At 38.0% G+C, this 18,460-nt stretch overlaps 1 protein-coding gene across 3 annotated transcripts in view; it reads left to right on the forward strand.

Moving 5' to 3' along the window:
- The window catches only part of SLC4A4 (solute carrier family 4 member 4), a 463,215-nt gene that overhangs the window by 272,922 nt on the left and 171,833 nt on the right, over window positions 1-18,460 (forward strand). For all 3 annotated transcript variants that reach the window (XM_060187836.1, XM_007523541.3, XM_060187837.1), the window contains one exon: window positions 7,584-7,660. In XM_060187836.1, the coding sequence (XP_060043819.1) occupies window positions 7,584-7,660 (77 nt within the window). The remainder of the gene's footprint in view (window positions 1-7,583; window positions 7,661-18,460) is intronic.

Genomic DNA, 18,460 nt, shown 5'->3' on the forward strand with positions numbered 1-18,460 from the left:
TGGCAGGCCAATTATACAAATGTTACTCCTTTGGAGATCATCACATATGTCTCTGTTGTTGTTTTCATGTCTCTCAATCTCTTTTTGAGCTCCTTTACCCCTTTCTTAGTTTTTTTCTAGCTCATCCTTTGTCTGGCTTATTCTGTTTTCTGCTTCTTTTAGTCTGCTTTCCCTTGCTTCAGCTTCTTTCTTCATTACAGCTATTTCAGCTTTCAGTTCTCTAATTACCTCGAGGTACTTAGTATTTTCCTTGAGGGTCTCATCTGTTTTTTCCCTAGTACTGCTAGCTCTTTCCTCCAAAGTTGTCTTCATTTTTGTGATTAATAAGTTTATTATTGCTTGCATACTTTTCTTATCTATGGTTACTTCTGGCTGATTTGTAGTTTCTTCTGGGCTCTTGTCTTCATTCATTGTAGTAGCAGTTTTATTTGCTCTTGATCTAACCATTTTTTTATTAATATGTTTTTTATATTTATGTTCCGTTGGTCCTTAGTTGTTGCATTTTGAGTACAAGCTACACTATACTAAATACCTTTATGACAAATGCAATCACCACCCTCAGAAATTAACAGTAGTAACTGAAGCAAGGTTTGAAGCAGTTTAACCAATACCAGATAGTCCAACAATGTCTCCAGTCCAAGAAAAAATAGCAGCCAAATCCAAATGAAAAGCAAAGAGAAAGGAAAAAAGGGATAGCAAGAATAGATAATTATGCATATCTACTGTCCACTGTGAATTTTAGGGATAGCAAGAAGAGAAAGGGAAGTAGAGCAGAGACACACACAAAGAGAGTCCACTCTGAGTCAGATTTCTTCTCCAAAATAATTCACAAACGACTATCAGTGAATTCAGAAAATGGAGGAAGAAAGGAAGACAGGGAAAAAAGAGAGAAAAGAAAGAAGAAAAGAAAAAAAAGTAAAAAAAAAAGTGTAGTTAAAGGGGAGTTTTTTATTTTTTAATTTTACTTTTTTTTTTAATTAGCTAGGAGGTGGTAGAAGGGAGAGAGTGTATAGAGGAGGTAGGAAGAGTGAAACAAGTTCCTCTCAAAATGGATAAGACACCCAGATGCCTAGCAATGAAAAATACACTAAGAGTTAATTTTGGTCAACCTGAGGGAGTGGGGGCAAAGGGATATTTGTATATATAATAGTAATAATAAAATAAAAGAGAGTAAAAAGTCCTAAGAGTGGGTCTGCAGCTTGGACAACCCTTGATTAGCTCTGGCACTGTGAGCCGAGACAACCAATTGTATAAAAAAAACTTCCAGGCGGTCTTTCCCAGGTGGGGTGAAGCTTTGCTTGGTCAGATATTTGTCACTCCAACTGGGCCTAAGTCACTTTAGCAGAAAAAAAAAAAAAAAAGAGCCAAAGGACTCAGAAAGGAACAGGATTGGAATGACATCCCTGGTGAGCCAGGAATCTTGGTAAAGAAAAAAGATCAGTGGGGAGCCTGCTAGCAGTGGCTCCCCTCCCCTGGGGTTTGGTTATGGGGCAGGGGGAGAAATAATAAAAAATTTTCCTTTTTTCTCTATTTTCTAACCCAAATTGAACTATAGTCACCTCCTTGGTGTCATGCTTAGAACTCCTTGTTTCCTGTCTTGCAGAAGGCCAGGATCCTACCCTTTCTAACAACTGTTGTCAGAGCTCATGCCAGCAGCTGCTTCCAAGGCGTCATCTTGGCTCCGCCCCTCATCATGAGTATTCTAGTCAATTTATCCTCCTTGTCTTGTTGCAGTAGTGTTACAGTTGAAGTAAATTGAAATGTGGAAAGCCAATATATAAATAATGAAACATAGCCTTTGTGAACATTTGGTTGTAACATTTAATAAAGGTAGTCAAAAGCTGGTGGGGTTCTTGCTTTTAGAGTTTTGTTGCTGTTGCATTTACCATCTTTTCTTCTTTGTCATGAAGTTGTAATTTTTTTGTTGTTGTCATTTGTTTTGTTTTGGCAATTACCATTGAGTCACGGTGACAAGTAGAGTAGCTAACTGCATTCAACATTTCTCCCTTTGTTCCTCTAGAAAAATTTTAAAGAGGTTTGCTTCTTTGTTCTTTAATGGCTCACTGTGAAAGTACAGATGACGGGGGAAGCATTTCTGTGCCATTGTATTATACACATTTGCATTTATATTAATATGTACACATTTAAATATAATCCTCTTCCTGTGTTGTATATTTCCCTCACTCCTTTCAGTGGATACAGTTGATAAGGACTTTATGAATTACTACATGTGTGCTAAAGAATAACAGGTATTTTCAAATTTGATACAGAATGCAATTAATTTTATAGAAGACAGTATGTACCTGCCAAGTACATACTTTGAAAATGAAATTGTTTTTGATTGTGTGAAACTGCTTGAAAATACAATTCCCCAAAGCTTTTTCTTTTGACCAGAAAAAAAAGTTATATGGAAATTAATTATGATTATGCACTCCAGGCAGGTCCCTTTTCTTCTTTGAAAATAATCAAATATAAAGTTTCTTTGGACCAAGAGCAGTTATAAGATATGTTATATTTGTATGCTCTGGATTTTAGATGGGCAGGACTTACTAGTAGTAACTTAAAGCTTGAAGTATATGGATAGTTTTTGTGGTGTGTGTGTGTGTGTGTGTGTGTGTGTGTGTGTGTGTGTGTGTGTGTGTGTTCTTTTTTACTTATTTTTTTCCTTTCTATTTCTAGACTGTTGCAGCAGGGCCAAAGATATAGGAGAAGTGGGTAGGGACTGAAAGGGCATTGAGGACCCAGTGTTCAATAGTGCTGGAAGACCAAGTTGGTGGTGGAATTAGTGTGTAGACACCATGGAAAGATGAGAACTTTGACCCAAATGATAATGGCTGTCTTGTAAATCATTATTTTCCTAATAAAATATAATAATTAAAAAACCCAAAAGGTAAATGAATAGCTACCTGTAGAAGAAGTAGCACGTTTTATAGTATTTATTTATTTATTTATTTATTTATTTATTTATCTTACCTTTTAGGTACAAGGTGACATTTTCCTTTACTACCCACACTCACTCAGGATTAAAGCATAGTGTGTTTATATTGTAGGCTAAAACTCTAATAACAAGCACAGATTTATTTGGATAATGTCTTATTCAGTGTCAGGTGCAGAATATCCACAATAGAATGCTGTGAGCGACCAGTTATGTAACAGGTTCTCAGGTTAGCTAAAATGCCACATACAAACTTCTGATTCCTAGATATAATCTGGTTCTTTATCTCTTTTGGCTCTTTGATTTGGCTAATACATTTTTTTTGGAAAATATGATTAAATAACTATTTCCAAAAGAAAGATACTTATTTATTTTAATTTTATAATATTTAAAGGTTTTTTAAATCATTTTAATCGGGGTTTCATGATTTATAGTACAGTGACATCCATGAGTATGATTTCTCATCTCCCCATGAGAGGTTTATCTTACTCCCAACAAAGTCTTTTTTCATCATCATGCATGATGACTTCAAACCACTCCTCCCCCCAGGTTCCTCCCCTCACCCTCATTCCCAGAGTCTTTACTTTGGTGGAATGCTCTGCACTGTGAATCCACTGCTCTTGGTATCATTTTTTTTTTAAGGATAGAGAGAAATTTAGAGGGCAGAGGAAGGAGGGGGAGAGAAAGATAGACACCTGCAGACCTGCCTTACCATTTGTGAAGAGACTTCTCTGCAGGTGGGGAGCTGAGGGCTCAAAATGGGATCCTTGCGTGGGTCCTTGCACTTCATACTATGTGTGCTTAACCCAATGCACCACTGCCCAACTTCCATACCCTTTCTTCTTAAATTACACCCATGAGTGAGATCATCTGGTATTTATCTTTCTTTTTTGGGGGGTGGCTTATTTCACTTAATACTTAACACATTTCTTTCAAGTTCCATTCAAGATTAGGTAGGAAAGATGACATCACTATTTTTAACAGCTAAATAGTATTCTCTCTTAGCCACTTGACTGCTGTTGGGCATCTGGATTGCTTCTAAGTTTGGGATATTACAAATTGTGCTACTCTTTAATTGTGTAAGAGAGAACTTAGAGGAAAGTCGAATATGATCCCTATTATGCTGCAAAGATGCAAATTCAAGGATTTGCGATACAGTATTTTGAGCAGTGGCTTGGAGGCAGCAAAGATGACTAAAATACCCACGTGGATGCTTCATTTTATTGATACTTCTTCAAATTATATTTGACAGAGACATTTCCTCTGTTAAGATAACTGGTTTCTTTAGAACAGTGGTTCTCAAACTTAATGCTTCAAAATGACATGAAAGGGTTGTTACAATGTGTAGCACATATATACCATACCCTGTATTTAGATAAAGTGGTTCTGGAGTGAGTTCCAAGAATTTACATTTCTCACAAGTGTTCAAGTGACTTTGATGCTGCTGTCACAGAGAGTACACTGAGAGAACCACTGATTTTTACAACATTTTGGAAACATTTGTCTATGGTTCAAGGTGCTGGACAGTAGGAATGGGGATTGTACTAGGAAGCAGGTGAGAAAAGATTAAAGAATGCTTATTTCTTTGCTTAGTATTTCCCTAAACTATTGATTTCTGAATTTTTGTGTGTATTTCAATACTAAATATCAGTGGTACCCTTAATGCTTATTACTTTTATTAATGAAAATTAATGAAGTTTCATCTTCCTGGTTTCTTTATTTTCCTTTGATTGTTGCCTTTTTCTGAATCCCACACCCCCAAGTAAGCATAAGTCCTTATACTTTGAGCTGTCAATCAGAAATGAGAGAAACTATGAGACATTCTGTGAGACTCCTTCTCCTTCTCCTCCTCCTCTTCCTCCTCCTCCTTCTTCTTCGTCTCTTCTTTTTAAGTAATTTAATGATGATTGACAAGACTGTGGGATAAGAGGGGCACAATTCCATGTAATTCCCACTACCAGAGTTCCATATCTCATCTCCTCCATTGGAACTTTCCCTATTCTTTATCTCTCTGGAGTATAGACCAAAGATCTTTATGGGGAGCAGAAGGTGGAAGGTCTGGCTTCTGTAATTGCTTCTTTGCTGGACATGGACATTGATAGGTTGATCCATACCCCCAGCCTGTTTCTGTCTTTCCCTAGTGGGGCAAGGCTCTGAGGAGGTGGGGTTCCAGGACATACTGGTGAGGTAGTCTGTCCAGGGAAGTCAAGTTGGTAGCATCTGCAACTTGGTGACTGAAAAACATTAAGATGTACAGCAAAACAAATTGTTTAATAACCAGGAACCTAAAGGTAAGATTATAGCAGAAGAAATTTGACGTCCTCATGTTGGAAGGAGCTAGGAAGTCTATTTTAGGTATATTCCTATGACTTTACTAATTTTTGCCCGAGCCTGACAGCTAACATGCAAGTGGGCTAGGAGTATTGTCTGGGAAGATGGTGTCAGAGTTGAGGATAGGTCTAGAAAGCTGGATAAGGGTAGAGAGAAGCTCCCAAATTTGCTAAAAGTTTATAAATTTCACTAACTGTAACCTCCATCAGGCTAACTTAGGGCCCATGTCTATTCATGTTTATCACGGAAGGCTGTATAACCTCTGCTTCCCTGTCAGCCTGAGCTCACATTCCATGGTCACAGCTAGGAACATTCTAGGCTGCTGCACTCATTTCAGGTCCAGTCTTCTCTGAGTGGTATGTGAGACTTCTTGAGAGAGGTGTGACATTAATCAAAATTGCATTATGATAAAACCTTATTCACTTGACTTTGATCTAGTCAGGTTTTAGAGTACTGAGGAGAATAGTTGGCTGAAATGCACCTTTGCAATGTTTACAAAGAATTTCCAAAGACAATAAAAAAGTTCAGGATATTGTCCAAGAAACTGAAATTACTAACGGAAAAGATGTTTTCACATTGTTTCTATATAGCCACTTGTATACAATTCAATTGATAACTAAAAATAGCATCATAAATTTACTTACATGAGTTGCTTTAACTGATGACTAGAACTGATATGGTTCCATTGCCTTAGGAATACCTCATATAGATTTCTATACTTAGGTGAATTTTCACCCAGTTTGTCCAAATAACACGCTTTGTTTTTTTATGTAAAGTGAAAAATGTCTATGTATCACTTTCTGTTAGTTTCAAGTTCAGCATTAACTGGGGAGTGGGGCATTAATGTTTATACCTGGTGTTTTTTGTACTGAATGGATATTAAAAACCTTCAAAGAAGAAAATGTCTTCAAATAGGCTTTTTAAATTTTGCTTATTAAGCAGTTTTTTCCCCTAATGCTACTCTCCTTTGAAAAATGCCCTGTGCTCGTTTTTCTAGACTAAAACATCTGAGCAGGTAAAAGGGTTTAAGAGATTTGGGCCATGCTTACTCAATGAAATGCATCCAAGTGGAAAATAATCCTTTTTTTTTTTTGCCAGCTCCAGAAAATTATCATTTTTCCCGATCTAGTAATTACAGACTATTCATTATTTAACGAACTGATGCTATTTATACATTAAATTATTAGGAATAGCTCTTAGTCCTTCATAAAATTCTGTTCTGTAGTTTTCATCTGTAGTGAATTAAAGTCTCTTAAAGAATTATTTGGAAGTAAATGTGAAATTCGGTTTGTTTTCCAACCCTTGTCCTCTTGGTGTGAAGACCAGCCTGAGTCAGATCACTGAGGATTAATGATGAATGCATTACTCAGCACCCTGCTGGGCCTGGGTCAAGCACTCCGGATTTGAAAAGTTGTCTTTTTGTTTAGTAAGCCTAGGAATTAAAGGTCCACCTGCAGATGAAAGTTAAGCTTTCTGTCCGATAGCATAGGCCACTTGAAAATAGGAAATGGTCTTATTTCTTTTCTAAAATCTCTTCCCCCATCTTTGTTCTGATAATCATGTCCTAAATCTGAAATGATATCTGAATTGCCAATAGATTTTATCTATAGCAGCTACATGACCAAAGAGCTTAGTTCCCATGTGCTGTTTCTGGTGAACTTCATTCCTTGACTTGAAGAAGGTGGCATTTCAGTCTAGCAAATGAGGATGTAGGAAGTAAGGGGAATGGGTGCAAACTCAGCTTGGAGGGAAATAAGAAGAATTTGGGTGAGAAACCTGTAAGGGGAGATGTTTGTAATCAAAGTGCTAGTCAGAGGAGGGAATGCAAGTGGCTGTTAAGGTTGATGAGAGTGAGTGATCTTTCTTAGCTGGAACCTAGAGTGCTGGTCTATGTCTGTGTTCTGGGGCCGGCTCTGCTGGCAGGAGGGAAGAGCCCATCTCTCAGGGGACAGGAAAGTGAAAGACACCAGGTAGAGAAGGGTGAAATAGATAGCTGAGTCAAAAAGACCACACCAATCCAGTAGTCAATTAATTTTTATCCTTATTGCTTTGAATATTTCTTTCAAAGCTGAACTTATCTATAAATAGGTCTTATTACCAAGCAATGAGTCTTAAACAACTTATTTGGAACTTGACATACTTTCCTCTTAACCATGTTTATGCTTCAAGTTTGACTTTGGATAAACCTTCAGGAGATTCCTAACGTAGTTAAAGCATCATCATCATTCTCATCATCATCTACTAGTGTCTGTGAAGTAAGTAACCAGAGTCTCTACATGAATCAAGTTCTAACTAGGGCTCTTTTTTGTTTTCCCAGGTAGTCCGGCCATGACCCATAGGAATCTGACTTCTTCCAGTTTGAATGATATTTCTGATAAACCAGAGAAGGATCAGGTAAGCATAGAATTCTTGTTGCATTGAGATGTAATACAAAATGTATGCCTAGAAGACCCTGGGAAAAGATTAGGTAGATTTTCTTACTTAAGATGAGCTAATATAGGTGAATATGGGAGAGGAAATTCACACTTTCTCTGGGGAAAGAGGAAGCAGTATATGAACAGATTTGAAGGTCAAAAGAAAAAGAAATAAAGTTTAGACTTCAGACTATACAAGAGATGCATTTACTTGGCAACTTAAATCTTAGGAAACTATACTTGTCTTAGATCCAGAAGAGTAATACCATTTCTTATCTCGGGTGTAGCGTGAGAATTTACTAAGATTATCTATTAAAACAGACTTTGGTAAACTATAAAGGACTTAGAAATGCTGGTAATTGTTAACCTTGGGGGAACACTTTGAAATGATAGAAATTGGGTCATTTTCCCAGTGAAAATATTTCAAAAAATACTGAGTAGGTAAAATTTTGCATTTTACATAAAAAAACCTCCAAAGTCAGCTATTTATACTATCTGGATGAAAATTTTATCTAAATAAGTACAGAAATATGAAATATACATTTCTAAGACAGACTGGAAGTTCTTCTAGTAGTCATAGAGGTTTACAGGATTTGGTAATTCTGAAAAGTATATGAAAGACAAAATTACGTCCTTTCCTGTGAAGGGATGTTTTTTAGTCTCCTCATTTTAGTGTTCATCATCTCATACCTGGATTGCTAGAGTAAGTCTTTAGAACTGTTCCCTTGTGTGCATTTTCTCCCAAATCAGTACACTTTTCATATTATTGCCTCATATTTCTTATCTAAATGAAAAGCTTATATAGGCTTCCTATCAAGTTAGATTCAGAACTAACTCCCTCCCTCACTCCCTCCCTTGCCTGCCTTCATCATTGGTGCTTCACCACAGCACCAAAGCTCCCCTCAGTGCAGTGGGAGTCAGTCTTAAACCAGGGTCATGGCTGTGACAAAGCAAGCTCAGATTAGCTATTTTGTTGGTCCCTCATCTGCATTTTAATAGTCTCTGAAATCTGGTATTACTCTTCTCACATTAACTAATTAATTAATTTTACATATTTCATTCATATTAATGAGAGGAGGGAGAGAGAGAGAAAGAGAGAGAGAGACAGAGAGACATAGACACCAGAGCACTTTTCAGCTCTGGCTTATGGTGGTGCTGGGATTGAATTTGTTACCTCAATGCCTCAGTCATGAAAAATCTTTTGCATAACCATTATGCTGTCTCCCTAGCCCCCCTCACCTTAAATTATGTGTGTTCTCTAAAAGAGGGAGAACCTCTGTGCTTTGATCAGGTTTAATTATTTCCCTTTTTAAACTGAAAATAATTCTTAGCACCTTGAACAGCTCCACCTTAGAAGGCTGATATGCTCTGCTCTCCTCCCTTCCCTTTCCCTGCTGCCTCAGGAAATGATCACTTAAATATTGGACACATGGATGGGTATCTATCAGTTATAGAAAAGGGAAAATTTAGTCCATTAGGACTTCAGAATTTCCCTCAAAAGCATTTGGAACATTTTAGTTCCATTTGATAATTTATCAAAACCATTGGTTTGATTATGTGGTTTCCATGGGTCCTGAAACTGGATAAAGCAGAATTGGGCATATCTGGTTTGATGGAGTTTTGAGAAAAGGCTTCTTTAACTAGGCATAGTTCTTTTCTTGGTAGGACTTGTGCTAATAAGCAGTTGATAAATGCTGGCTGATAGTGATTTCCTACCTTCTTGATTGTCTTCATATATGAGCATGTGCAGAAGAAATTTATTGGGTTAAGATGTGTATTATGAGAGTCAGGTGGTGATACACCTGACTGAGCCCACATGTTATATTGTGTAAGGACACTGGTTCAAGCCCCAGTTCCTACATACAAGGGAAAAGCTTTGTGAGTGGTGGAGCAGAACAGCAGGTGCTTCTCTATCTCTCTCTCCCTCTCAATATCTCCTTCCTCTTAATTTCTGTTTGTCTCTACTAAATAAATAAGGATAATAAATTTAAAAAGGATATGTATTACATAAGATTCTGACTGCTGGATCAGAAGAAATATTTTGAAATATTATAACTTATGGATGTTTATTTTGTGGTATGATTGGTGATCCATGAAAACCAGAACCTTTGATGCCTGTCACTATGGCTTCATGTTTATCAAAGCTCATGCTAAGATGAAACCAGAGAGATTTAATTCAAGGAATTATATTCATTTTGTTTTCAAAGTTAGAGTGGGAACTCAGTGAACTTTTCTTGTACCAAAGGGAAAGAAACTGTTTTTTGCACCTCACCAAAAAGTTTAAAAAGAAGCTATGTAACTGAGCACTGATTTCTTTTACAGAGATTGACTAGCAATTCTGATAGTCCCAGTTTCTATCCTTATTCTCTGAATAATTTGAGATAGAAAATTTATTATGGTCCAGTTTGAATAAGAAGATAATGAACTTGCAACAAATGTGAAACAGTAAAAAACAAGAACAATCCCCTCTACACAATAAATCCAGGCTTTTATTGTTTTTTTCTTTTAACATTCTTCACCTCTTGGTAGGAAAAAAGGTTGCCAGTCTTAACTTTGTTTTGAAAAAAAGCTTTTATAATTAATTAGCCAATGTCCTGGAAGTGATCTTGGCAGCAAAGTCAAATCCGTTTTATATGCTTTTCAAAGTTGGCCCAAAAAGCTTCCATCCAAGTGGAACCAAAGTTTCTGACTGGCTGATTATTCTGCCTGGACACTATTTGAAGAGTTGTGAAGATGCCTCATGACTTCTTGGAGTTATATGACTTCTCAGTAGCACAAAAAATGGGTTGAATGTTCAGAGTTGCGGGGAGAAGCATAATTTCTCTTTCTGACAGCTACATAGTGACAAAATTTGAGAGCATATTTTTTAAGAGATTCTGTTTTGGGAAAACAGAAGAAACAAATCTGTGGACTGTAATTTTTTTCTTTTTTAATCGTGGACTCTGCCAAACCTATGCAAATATGATTTAAGTAGTGGCTGTCTATTGAGAAATAGTTTGAGGTAGTTGACAGCAGATTATAGCCAACATTTAGGTGATTCAATGCTTCCAACAATATGCCAACTTGGATGTTATATTTTTGAGCAGGAAAGCACCTGGGGAAAAATTTTATTATTTATTTATTTGCCACCAGGGTTATTGTTGGGACTTGGTACCAGCACTATGAATCCACTGCTCCTGGTGGCCATGTTTATTTATTTATTTATTTATTTATTTATTTATTTATTTACTTACCCCTTTGTTGCCCTTGTTGTTTTCCATTGTTGTTGTAGTTATTGTTGTTATGGTTGATGTTGTTAAAATTCGGCGGGCTCTGGCTGACCGGGCTAGCTTCACGGCGGGTAACAGAGACGCGGAGACAATGGCTGGGCAGGGAAGCTGTATTTCTTTATTCAGGAACAACGATTCATAAACTAAGACAAACTAATCACCAAACAGAACTCTGCTGTCTCTTTGCGGCGGCACAAACACTCTCTCTTACTCTTGAACTCAGGAACTCTCCAACTCTGGACCTCTGGAACTCTCGTACTGGGGAACCCTCTGAAAACTCTGGCACTCTCGAACTCAGGAACCCTCTCCCGGGGTCCCTTTGGGGCGGGGCCAAGCAGGCCCGCGAAATTAACAGGACTGATGCAATTCTCTTGGCGGGGAAGAACTACCCAATGTAAAGCATACAACAGGTTGATGTCGTCGTCGTTGTTGGATAAGACAGAGAGAAATGGAGAGAGGAGGGGAAGACAGAGGGGGAGAGAAAGATAGATACCTGCAGACCTGTTTCACCACCTGTGAAGTGACTCCCATGCAAGTGAGAAGCCAGGGGCTCGAACCAGGATCCTTACACCGGTCCTTGCGCTTTGCACCATGTGCGCTTAACCTGCTGCGCTACCGCCCGACTCCCAAAAGTTTTATTTTAAATAATGCCACTGGAGCTTAACTGGATGCACCACAGCCTGACCCTGTCATGCCCAATCTTAGGTAAAACTATTGTTTTGAACTGCAGTGGATTTAGTATATGTAGAAATACCTTGCAGATTCTTAGTGAGACACAGCTCAGTAAACTTGCAGTTTCTTATCTGGTTATCACATTCATGCTACTTATTATATAACTCATTTACTTAAGTATCTGTAGATCTCCTGGTCGAGCTAGAAGTTCATATATAAAAGTATATTACATCTTTAAGAACTGTTAGGGCTGAGCAGTAGTGAATTGGGTTAAACACACATATTACTATGTACAAGGACCTGGGTTCAAGCTCCCACCCCCAAGTACAGGAGGTAAGTTTCACAAGTGGTGAAGCAGTGCTGACGGTGTCTCTCTTTCTCCTTCTTTATTTTTTATTTTTATTTATAAGATGGAAATATTGACAAGACCATAGGATAAGAGGGGTACAACTCCACACAATTCCCACCACAGGAACTCAATACCCAATACTCAATACTCTTTCTGGGAATATGGACCCAAGGTCATTATGGGGTGCAGAAGGTGGAAGGTCTGACTTCTGTAATTGCTTCCCTGCTGAACATAAGCATTGGCAGGTGGATCCATACTCCGAGCTTGCCTCTCATTCCCTAGTGGGGAAGGGGTCTGGGGAGGAGGGGCTCCAGGACACATTGGTGGGGTTGTCTGTCCAGGGAAGTCTGGTTGGCATCATGGTAGCATCTGGAACCTAGTGGCTGAAAAAGAGTTAAGATATAAAGCAGAACAAATTGTTGACTACTCATGAACCTAAAGGCAAGAATATTGCAGGTGAAGAATTGGGGTCTCTGTTTTGGAAAAAGCTAATACGTCTATTTTAGGTATATTCCAAAAGGCCCATGACTTTACTAATTTTTGCCTGCGACTGACCTCTGATATGTAGGTGGACCCAAGTTATTGTCTGGGGAGTTGATGTCATAGTTATAAAAAGAACTAGAAAGCTGCATCAGTGAAGAGAATAGCTCCCACATGTGGGAAAAGTATATAAATATTGTTAACTGTAAGCCCCATCAATTTGATCTGGGGCCCATATTCAGCGCGGGAGCCTATGTAACCTCTGCATCCCTGTAGGTCTGAGCTCACATTCTGAGGTCATGGCTAGGAACATTCCATGCTGCACTAATTTCAGGACCCATCTTCCTTGGGTGGTACAGTATACATTCTAACCTCTCTTCAGAGAATGGAACAGTCCCTACCATTGTTGATTGAGGGCAAGGTACTATAGGGATCCACAAAGGGGTCATTATGTTGTTCCTAATGGAGATGACCAGTGACAGTGGAGACTCTCTCCCTCTTTATTATACCCTACCCTCTCAATTTCTCTCTGTCCTATCAAAGGAAGAAATAATGAAAAGAAGAACTATCTAATGTCTGTCATCTTTCAATATACTTGTCTGTCTTGATTTCTATTTTTAAAGTCTTGATCTTTTACAGAAACAGACCTAAATTTAAATATTTTGTCAGTGTAAGAGTATGAAACCATATATAAATTTGAAATTGCTATAGAGTTGACAACTTTAAAGTGAAGTCTAGAAAGAGATGTTTTATGATTAAATAATCCCAAATCTTTTTCTTTTACATATATCGGTTAGGAACAAGTCAGTTGAGCTCAGATAAGACCATTTTTTCCCCATAGTTTCGAAGCTTTCTATTGTAGGACTCACATAAAACTTCCCTTGGCAATAATAGTTACTTCATACTTGCAGTGTTTGCAAAGTGAAATAGCACCTCCTTTTCCTTTGCACGGCTCAACCAGAAAACCTGTAACTCATATTGAATATGGAGTGATTTTATGTCTGTTTTTCAGAGAAGATAGACAGACTAAAAAGACTTATATGGTCCAAGGATTATAATTCTTAATTTGGTATTTTTGGGGGAACCAGTGAAACACTGCTGTGTCAAGACATCTTCAGATGGGAGAGTTCAGGTCCTGGAAAAGGATGGCAGAGGTCCTAGTGGGGGTTGTATTGTTATGCGGAAAACTGAGAAGTGTTATGCATGTACAAACTATTGTATTTACTGTCCACTGTAAAACATTAATCCCCCAATAAAAGAAAAAAAAAGGCATATCAATCAGGGAGGCATTGAGTGGTTTACAAGGTCGAAGATGACCAGGTAGTGTTGTGAGGCTCGAATAAAGGAAATAGCCACAATCTGAATGCTGAATCTATGTCAGGCAGAATTTCAAATTAAGAAGTGCTAATGGAGGGGGAGCAAGATGGTGACTGTCTAGCAGCTTCACTACTATTCTCTGCCAAAAGGATACAACCAAATCCACATATGTGGAAACCATGGGAACCAGAAACCAATACTAACTGGGATAAGCTGTAAAGCATAAACAAAAATAAGTAAATAAGTAACACAAAGGAAGAGAAGGAGAGGGAACCCCTGAATGGAAGGAAAGACCGTTTAAAAGTATGGATCCCTCCCTCATGGAGTAGAGTGTTTGCACAGAAAAAAAAAAAAGACATCTCCAAATGGAGTCACATATCACATTGTGAAGACCTGAGCACAAAAGGCATGTTGTGAGGAGGTGCCTATAGTTATTAGATGTTGTCAGTCACTTCTCATTTGGTAGATGCAGTGAGTTTCCCTGTGGTTCCATGGTTACTGCTTGTCTTCAACTTGCTGTCCTTCCTGGGGACCTGCATTGTCATTGCAGTGACTACCTTTGTAGCCTTTTCAAAAGGAAAAGACTTGTTTCTGGGCTAATTTACAAAACTGCTGGTTGTCATGTTTTGCCTTTTATAAGGAATTTCACTTAAGATGTATTTCTTCTTTTGCTTTATACTCTTACCCATATTCTGAATCAGTAATCAGTGGTGTTGGCAATAGTGGTTCAGACGTACTGCTAGTACTGCTATTCATACTGACTTCAAGAACTTTTGAATTTAAAGAAACTTCTTGAATCTGTGTTCCATTCAAAACTGGTGATAGATGAATTTTCCCACTTTCATAAATGGTTAATACCTTTGGAAATCACTTATCTAGGCCAGAAGCCTAGCATTAATTAAAAACAGATTCTGTGGGCTGGGAAGAGGGCGTAATGGTTATGCAAAAGACTCTCATGCCTGAGACTTTGAGGTCCTAGGTTCAATCTCCAGCACCACCATAAACCAGAGCTGAGTAGTGGTCTGGTCTAGACATGTCTCTTCTTGTTAAAATAAAAAATAAATATTAAAAAAAGAAACAGATTTTATGTCAGCTTGACAATGAAGCTGATAAACTTGTCTGAAGTAAACCAAGTCCTACCTTACCTATACCTGTATTTCTAGGTAAGAAAAAGATGAGTCTTATGAAATATATTAGAAATACGATTTTAAATATCTAAAGACACAATAAATCTGAGCTTCTAAATAACTCTATAACTGTATGCTACTGTAATTTGAACTGATTCATTCAAAAAGTACTTTATGGGCTAAAAAGTATTCTTGGTGGTAAGGTTCCAGAAGTGAAGAAGACAGATAAACCTTTTGATACATGGAACATCTGTGTTTTGGGAAGCAGATAGTCAATAAACAACAAAAACAAAAGAACAGGCTGATTTCACCTAATGATAAGTGTTATCTTGGTAATGGAGTAGGGTACTTTGGAGAAGTTGAGGAAATCTGTTTTAGGTAGAGCCTTGGCGGGAGAAGGTAGTTATCTTGGGGAAAGGGTTTATAGGCTGACTCAAAAGCAGGAGTGAAACATTGGGGCAGAATGTATCAAGAGTAAGAAAGGGGTTGGGGGTGGTGAACCTAGAATGACTGGAGAGAAGATTGCAGGTGTGCAATGGTTGGTGAGGCCAGAGAAATCTGCAAGCAGGCCTTTAAATTTTATTCTAAGTGCAGTTAGATACCATTTTAGACATTTTACCTCGAGAATGGTATGTTCTGATTTTGTATTTTTAAAAAGATCACTAGGGATTCTGTGTGATAGGATGGAGGAATATGCCAGTGTTCTGGATCACCTGCTGTTGTTCCTATAATTAAACACTGGATGAGCACTACGGTGCATAAAACTGAGAGCTCAACAGAGCCAATAATTGCTTTCTTTCAACATATTTGTCCTGAGCCTTTTTTTTCTACCAACAAAGAAAGTTCTTTCATTTCATAGAGGCATTATAATAAAGAAAAGGTTCCTACTTCAAGTACTCTCCTTTTGGGCCAGAGAGAAAGTTTGGTAGCTGTGTACCGTGCTCCCATGCCAAAGACCCAGAGATCCCCAAGTTCAGTCTCCAGATGCCTTTCTCTCTCTCTCTCTCTTCCTCACACTCTCCCTCCCTCACATTCTTGGAAATAAATAAATGAATTAAAAGAATAAACTTTTTCCATTAAAAATATTCTCCATTTATGAGTGACTAGACTATTATTATTTTACATTATCTGAAATATTAAAACATTTTAATGCATTTCAAGTGTATATAGAACCCCAGGAGTAGTGAGATTGAACTATTTTGAGTGATTGTAGTTGTACCTTGGGTGTTCTTGTTGATGTTACTGTTGCTGACATTACACATGTCATCTGAGTAAAATATATGACTCACAAAACCTTCATTTGAAGGAGACCTATCTGAAGAACTGTGCCATGGATCTCTGTCTTTATGTTTCAGAAAGAGAATGGGGTGTGGGGGTAGTAGGGGTGGGTGATAGGGTAGGTGGTGGACATAACATGATCCTAAGCCATACTCTTAACCTCTGCCAATAAAAGATTTGAACTATAATAGCATTTCTGTGAGATTCTCTGAAAGATATTACATGTTTTGCATATCTTAAATAATTTACATGTTCTAAATTTGACACAAATTATTTTTTCTTCAATAAGTAGCATCCTGCCTGTTCCCCAAAACCTCAATTATACTAATAGGCCATCAACAATAAACTTTGATGGATGTCTGCTTCATGTCTTATGTTAAACTATCTCTGAGCTAACCTAATTTAAAAAAATCTTTAGTTTCCCCTCAGTGGAAGCAACAACCCAAAATGTAGTAATGCCATGTGTTAAATACCCTGAGGGTACAGTTGTAAAGCCATTGTAGCAATTGTAAATATACACATGGAACCATTGTTCACCTGCTTTGGTAGCATGCTGTCATCTGTATTTGTTTTTTAAAGTTCGGGTTTTTCTCTGACTCAAAAATTTGCAAAACTGTTGTGAGAACTCCTAATTAAAAATAAATAAAACATAAAGTTGAGAGTTTACAAATTCTCACCCTCAAAATAACTCTATGAGTAGGTTGATGGTGAGTCTTTTAAACTTTTTCTATGCATAAATAAATTCAGCAACTGGAGTTTTAAAAACTTAATGTCATGGGCATCTACTTGTTTTTTATGGTTATAGTTATTATTGCTGTTGCTGTCGTCGTTGTTGGATAGGACAGAGAGAAATGAAGAGAGGAGGGAAAGACAGAGGGGGAGAGTAAGAGAGACACCTGCAGACCTGCTTCACCACCTGTGAAGCAACTCTCCTGTAGGTGGGTAGCCGGGGGCTCAAACCGGGATCCTCACGCCAGTCCTTGCACTTTGCACCACATGCGCTACCGCCCGACTGGCATCTACTTGTTTTACTTAAAGTTAATATACTAGTAGTATTCATGAAGCACATCTTATTTAAGTGATATTATTTCAATGGGTATTTATTTCTCTGCAATTATAAAAAAGAGCTTTTAAAAAACATCTTTTGTGTAATTTTGAAGTCTGAGAAATTTATAAATATGGAATTGCTGGGTCACCATATAGTGCCAATTACTATACCTACCAGTTTGTGTCTTAGATTTTTAAAACACTTCGCTAAATCTCCCTCTATGGCTAGGTTACTGTTTGCTAGTTAGGTTTGAATTCCTGCTTTATGACTCACTGTACTAAAAGCTTACCAACTCTGTTAAAATGAAAAGAATCTCAGTCACTAATATCTTCCTCTCAACTCACTTTGGGGACTGTTTTGTTTTTTTTTTTTTTTCTCAGAAGCTAAAAATATCAGTTAAGACTAAGCTACTTCTCTTGCTCTAATTAGATCTGTGAAATGGCTAATCTGCCTGTGTTCAAAGAGGTGAAAAGTGCAGTGACAGTAGATTTGGCTGCCTGGTTCATACTGCTTCTGCTAATAGTGTTGCTGTCCCCAGCTCTGAGAGAAATTCAGCAGGCTTTTGTGGCAATTTCTGTGGCAACCAAATATGGCTTCATCTCAAGAGCCCTTCTTGGTGGTCAGCACTTGGAACAGGAAAGGAAAATAGCAAAGAGTTGGACAAGTCATTCTCTTTGAAGTACTGAACTCAACACATTTGCAGCTTGGCTTTCTTCTCCCTGCCACCCACTCCCCAAGAGAATTTTAAGTGAGCTTACATGCAGACTGTAAAATTAGTTAAGTGAAAAGTTAATGCCTGGTGAGGAAGTGCTTTATTAGGAGTTTTGAAGCAGTGCTGTCATCTGGGATAACTAATAAGAAGAGCATCAAACTGTTCTTTATGTGGTGGGGAGACTTTGCAGATTTTTGCTGTTTCCTTATTTCCCTCTCAGTGGGGAAGCTCTGCTGAGTAGATTTATGAAGAGGCCTTGTCAGGGGAGGAAGTCTTTCTTGCCCTTCTTCGGAAAAGAAGGGATCCCCACTGTTTCCAGTTCACTTTCTGCTTGATCCAGTGGCTAGTTGATTTATTTGCTTTAGCAGAGTCTCCTGACCTTATAAATTACCTAGAGCATGTACTGGTTTCTCTTTATGGCACTGCCAGTGGTCTGAGGACTGAGCTGAGATGAAAACAGTTGTGCTTTCTTTTTCTCTGCGGACATGTTTAATAGGCACCAGTGATTTTTCTCCAATAGGAAAGTCA

The sequence above is a fragment of the Erinaceus europaeus genome, chromosome 3, assembly GCF_950295315.1.
Source record: "Erinaceus europaeus chromosome 3, mEriEur2.1, whole genome shotgun sequence".
Classification (NCBI taxonomy): Eukaryota; Metazoa; Chordata; class Mammalia; order Eulipotyphla; family Erinaceidae; genus Erinaceus; species Erinaceus europaeus.